The sequence below is a fragment of the Rhincodon typus genome, chromosome 5 (assembly GCF_021869965.1).
Source record: "Rhincodon typus isolate 14 chromosome 5, sRhiTyp1.1, whole genome shotgun sequence".
In the NCBI taxonomy this organism is placed as follows: domain Eukaryota; kingdom Metazoa; phylum Chordata; class Chondrichthyes; order Orectolobiformes; family Rhincodontidae; genus Rhincodon; species Rhincodon typus.
In genome coordinates this window covers 25,277,512-25,283,676 of record NC_063336.1, presented here as the reverse complement: position 1 = coordinate 25,283,676, position 6,165 = coordinate 25,277,512, and the positions used below count along the sequence as shown (strand labels likewise).

Below are 6,165 nucleotides of genomic sequence, written 5' to 3'. Positions count from 1 at the left end.
ATTTCATTTTGCTGAGGATATTGACAAATTCAGAAGGAAGTTGCAGGAAGGCAATTCACTGATTCACCCTGAACCTACGTGTGACTCACTGAAAAGGAAGTCATGTGATCAGACCAGAGAATGTGATTGAGAACAGTGTTGCTTGCTTTTTTTTTTAAAAAAGACCTTTCTGCGAAAGAAACAAAAGCCTGGTATTAGCTGTCCACAGCCATTCAAGGGTGGGTCTGAATGCCAAATAAAAAAAAGAAGCAGTAATGGGCTGAGGTTAATCTTGATGGGGGCCCACTTTAACCTCCTGAATACATCAAAAATGCGAAAATTGGATTTGTTTTGCCCCAGGATCATTGCACTGCTACCTACATTTGCCGCACAGATTGTATTTTGAAGCCGAATTCCAACAAGAATAATTCTAGTGTGGCATTTCTTTACTTTCGAGAATTCGATACAACGGCTCTTTCATAATGCAAAGCGCTTCGCTTTAACGGTCAACTCTTGCTTAACTGTAACCTCTGCTTTAAGGGATCTGCCCCACCCCTCCCCCACCCTGAACTATATTCTACTGCGAGCTTCTTAAATAAATAGGAGTATCGGGTGACCGGGGTAATGGGTGGTCTTATGGGCTCCGGCCAAAGCTGCACTATGTTTGGACCAAGGAGATAAGAACAAAGTGTTGGCTGGCATGTGGATCGTGATCAGAGATACACCAGGCAAGTGGGGGAAGGGGACAAATGATTGGATTTAGAAGAAAATCCATAATTAACCGAAGCAATTAACTATGTACATTGCAATAAAAAAAACACACGTTGGAAGTACACAACATTCAAACACACACATTGAAGTATCACCTTTTCTCTTCACAAAACTAAATTTTGATCATTTTCTATTTTCTTTCACATGCAGTTTTTGTTCTATTAAATTTCATCCAATGATCTGCAAAACCAATTTGTAAGCAATTCAGAAACACGATGTATATTGTATCCTTAGTAAACTTCATGAAGCCAAAGTGTAGCTAATGTACTTAATAATTTTGGTCTCATCTCCTTACCCCATCAGTTGAGAATTATGGGTCAACGGTCTATATTAGTAATTCATAGACAGGCAGTTAACTAAGTAGCAAAGGTCGAGTAGCATTGAGGTTTGTAAATGTAGCATACTGAGACTATTAATAGGCAAATAAGAGAAATAAACCAGCCATTTGTGATCTAGCAAGGTGCAGATTTTACAGTAAAATCAACACAGGTACCAAATTCAACACTGAAAGTCTTGGAAAATCTCAAATTCCTATATAATAGAAGCAGAATGACTTATTCAGTCACCTTAAAATAGTGACTCTGGCAATGATTTTCCCTGGCCTCCAGTTCCTTCGTTTGATGAAGGCGGCTTGCAACCTGATCTGGAGGGTGCAAAATGCTTCTTCGTTCAGAATTCCTTGAGTAGAAGAGCGAAGAGGAAATAATTAAAGGGGTGGTCATGAAACCAAACCAACAATAGTTCATAACCTTATGCTTAAGCTTGTTCTTTAAATAAAATAGATCTTGGAGCTAAAGACTACATTTACTTGTTATGCACAACTGTGCATCTCAATTTAATCTTAATTATTAACTAAAGAGTTTAAGTAATTGTAAGAGGGGTTCTGCAGTGAGAAAACAGCTTTTAAATTTGGTTGCTGGTAGAATAGCACTTTTTTTTTCCAGACCTTTTGTAATAGAGGGAATATTTAATCTTACAAATGAAGTATTGTGGCAAAAACATTTATGAAACTAAAGATATAAATTTGCATTTTTATAAACAAAAAATACATTCACATCTTAAATGACTTCACTTAAATATGTATAGGGAAATACTGAGTTTTATTCAGAATACTCTTCCAAATTTGATTTGTACATTATTTCGACAATCAGGAAAAGAAAAACAGGAGTAGACCTCCCTCGAGTCTATCCACTATTCAACAAAACTATGAATGATCCATTTCTTAATTTTGTTCCAGTCTTTGATATTTTCTCTATTAGATTTAATCCTTTTATCATTTGAAGCACAACACTCCAGTCATTGTTGAATTAATAATTCTCTACTATGTCAGGAATTCAAAACCGAAATTAAATAGAAGAAATAAACTAGCAGAACCTTTTGGAATGCACAACAAAATATATGATCTTAAGAGTCATTCTATCCAAGTCCATTTCCATTCATTGCTTAATCCACAACTATCTACTGTGCTCCCTAACTCAAAGATGCTGAACTTAGATTTGATAGATCCATGTTATATAATAAACCTTTTACATTCAAAGTTACCTCGGAAGCAGCTGGTTTGATTTTTAACCTTATATTTATGATATATAACACTAAAAGTAAGTTAATTTATCAACCAGTTATGGGTTCACAATGATGCTTATCCATAAAAATCTTCTACTGATATATAAAGGATACAGATATTAAGCCCCAGCAGACACAAATGACCGGTTTTACTTCCAATACTTAAATGACAAAACACAGAATATGTACCATTTTTACCTGCCCTAATGCCTCATTCTAGAGGCTGGTTTCTTAGTAACAATAATGGAAAGCTGGGAAGCAGGTTTCTTGCCTGCCTCGCTTGACTAGGCAAGTTACATGGTTCAAGAAAACAAAAGGGATAGCAGAAAAAAAATCTAAGAAAGAAAGCTTTCCTCAAAAACACAATTTGAAAAGCTAAGAAATAAAAACAGAATACACATGTTCAATAAATGTTCATTAGCCATTTCTAAGTTTTAAAATAGTGATTAAGAAAACAAAAAGCCTTTGATTAAAAATTTGTCTGTCAAAATTAATTAAACATGCAATGTACAGCAAAGTCCACTTCTAACATGTATATGCAAAAGACAAAACTATACATTGTTAGAATCTTGATTACTAATGGAAAGCATCTTTCACCTCCACAATAAATTTTGCATTTAGAAAGGTGCATTAACAAAGCTCTTTTTCCCTACAAACAATTATTGCCAAATTTGTAACTTTCCATTTCCCAATATATTTAGTTAGAGGTAAGCTAGGAAGGAATACAAATAAAACACATTTAGTTGTCTTCTAAAACCAACAATACAGAACAAAAGAAACACAACTGGATCTTTTTGTTCCTATCTGGAGACAAAAATATCAGATGAACAAAATGACTCTCAAAATCACGACACTTTTATAATTATTTTTAGTTTCAAACTTAAATCGATAACACACACAATAATGATCAACAGTTTTAATTTGTAATTCAGGACAAAAGATATACATTGCTAAATGTAACCACTTTTTTTTCTCCAGAATGACTGGCACTTACTTATCAATCTTTGATTTGAAGAATTTTCAAAATCTTATCTGAGGGACACTTTCAAAATAGTTCTCCAGGCTGTTACTTGGATCACAAAAACAACAACCTATATTTACATAAAGTCTTTTAATGTAATTAAACTTCCCAAAGGAGAATTATAAAGAAATCAAGACACACAACCACTTGAGGAGATATTAGGTTAGCTTACTAACAGCTTGGTCACAATTTTATTTTAAATTGCAATGGTTTTAAGTAGTGTCTCAAAGAAGCAAAGCCAGGTAGAGCTGCAGAGAGGTTTTGAAAGGGAATTCTAGAATTTTGGACCTAAGCAGTTAAAGGCACAACCAATGCTTAGAGATCTGAATTAAAACGAACACCAACATTTTAGGAGTGTTGCAAAACCTGAGGAGATTACTGAAATATGGTGGCAGCAGAGCGTAGAGATTTTAAAACAAGGATGAGAGTTTTCTTTTAAATTAGGTGTTCCTTAACATTAAACAACATTGAAAATTCAGTGCACATTTGCATGAGTAGTAAGATTAAGTACTTCTGCAACCAACAAAACAAAAGGTGCACATCAAAGCTTTACAAAACACTTTGACACTAAGTGCAAGTATTTCTTTCTAGCTAATAGAATATAAAGATCACAGATAACAGCAATTTCCCACATATCTTTGAGTGGAAATTAGAGTTGAAAATTATTCTAAAAAGCTCAAACTAAAGATGAAAGAGACCATCATCTGGACCTGATTTTATGTATATCATCAACACTTCATTATTTCTAATATAGCAGAGTTAATACATTATGGATAATGGAGACCAGTTTAGGTTAACCAAGTTACATAATGAAGTACAAGCTTTTGAAAGACTAGTCAGGTTTTTATGGAAGAAATTTTTCATGACTTTAATATTTACTTAACCAAGACTTTTAAAAGCTGCTGAGTTTTGTACTTTCTAAGTGAGAAAAATAACAGTTAGTATTTTGAACAGTATTGGATATGATAAATGATTCGGCATCAGTTTCTTCATTTCACTTTCCACACTCCTTTTTTAAAAAAATTATTTTCTAAGTGTGAGGTTATTGTGCTCTAAAATGCACCTTTTTTCTGATTGGTAATTGTGAGTATCATATTTCCCCATGTTGACTGAAATTCCCTTTATATTCAATCATGAATATCTAAAATAGAAAAGAAATCATGAGGCATTATAACTGACAGGATCAGCTCAGCTGTGATGCTGCTTGTAGTTAATCTGCCCACTTACTCTCAAGTCTCACATTAGATATGGGAGGGTAAATGGTGCCTGTGTAATAAAAGAGCAGTAAATCAGTCATTGCTATCGAGACAAGGTCGAGAGAGGGTGGAGGGAGGGGGAGAAGTATTAGCAAAAAGGATTTTAAAGGAAAAAGCATTCAAAAAATTTAAAATCTTAAAACAGTTTTTAAGATCTACTGCAGCTGACATGTATTTGTCTCTCTATTAATAACAAACTCAAAAAAAAACTTACAATTATAGACAGCACCTTTGACAATCAATGTCCCGTTGCACTTTAAACCCACTTAGGTACAACATTGACTGCAATATAAAGCAATGTAGGATCCACAGGATTGACAATAATTGCACTAATTTTTATTCAGCAGAAACTTGGGCATCAATTCAAGAGCACAAGTGGGTCCCGAGCTCATCTTAAAGATTTAAGCAACAGCAGTACAGCACTCCTTTTGCACTGTACTGAAATGTCAGCCTGGATTTTTGTGGTCAGGCCTCTGACGAGGTCTACAGTTTCTTGTCAATGCTGTAGAACTAGCTTTTTATACCAATTCTTTTTGACCGGCAGATTTCCATAAATTTGTATAAAATCCATCAGAATATTTACAAAGGCCTTATATCAGATTATGATTTTTCAATTTCCACTCTTAAATGTAATCCCAAATATAACCTAGAAAGATGATATTTAACAGGACTGTACCATAAATGTTACAAAACCACTAATGTTAAAAGTGCTGTAAAATTTAAATTGTATATCATAGATTCCTAATGTAGGTATTTCAATTGTAGTTAATTTGCTACCATATACTGTCACCACTAGATGGAGTTTGATAAACTCCATTTCCCCATATTGACACCTGCAACATCACTGATGCAAGCACTTAATTAGTTTTATTATCATGACTTTCTATTAGATATGCATTCGCAATGGATGTTAATCTGGTAAATACACATCTGACAAAGGATACTGCAGAAGCTGATCTGCCTTCCACGTAAAATTGATTCACAATACCCTGTACAGCACGAGTACAGACTCCCTACAAACCCATCCCAGGTGGAAACTGGCTTTTAGATGAAAACTATTTGTAATTAACCTGTTTGTACATGTTATAACACACTGTCGTGGCCATCACATCTAAGTGGGATTTGAATCAAAGCTTTCTAGCCCAGAGGTCAGGAAATGGCTACAGTGCCACAAAAGCCTAGTGACTTTATCTGTGTATCCTAATCTTTCCCCAGTTAGTATCAGTTGCTGTGAATCATAACAGGAATATGTAGGTACACATACTGAATTGATACAGCATTTGTAACATTAAAGAATTGAAGTATTAGAGCACAGAAGGCAGCTATTTGACCCATCGTGTTTGTGCTGACTTTATTCAGGAATAACTCTTTTATTACCACTTGGCTGTCCTCTCCCACATCTGTCCTTTTCAGATATTTAGAATATTTAGAAAATGTAAAACAAAGGCACAGAAGTAGGCCACTCTGCCCATTGTGTCTATGCCAACTTGAAAACAAATCACTCAGTCATTTGCTGGCACTTGATCCTGGCCCTGGAGATTAAGGGACTTCAGGTGCATATCCGGAAACTTTTTA

The 6,165-nt window shown here is 34.6% G+C and overlaps 1 protein-coding gene across 1 annotated transcript in view; it reads right to left on the bottom strand.

Annotated features, from left to right (window-relative positions):
* Positions 1–1,329: 1,329 nt before the first annotated feature.
* LOC125483132 (protein lin-28 homolog B-like) overlaps positions 1,330–6,165 on the bottom strand; it is a 73,339-nt gene continuing 68,503 nt past the window's right edge. The window contains exon 4 of the mRNA XM_048596910.1: positions 1,330–1,428. Within this exon, the coding sequence (XP_048452867.1) occupies positions 1,420–1,428 (9 nt within the window). The 3' untranslated portion in view covers positions 1,330–1,419. The remainder of the gene's footprint in view (positions 1,429–6,165) is intronic.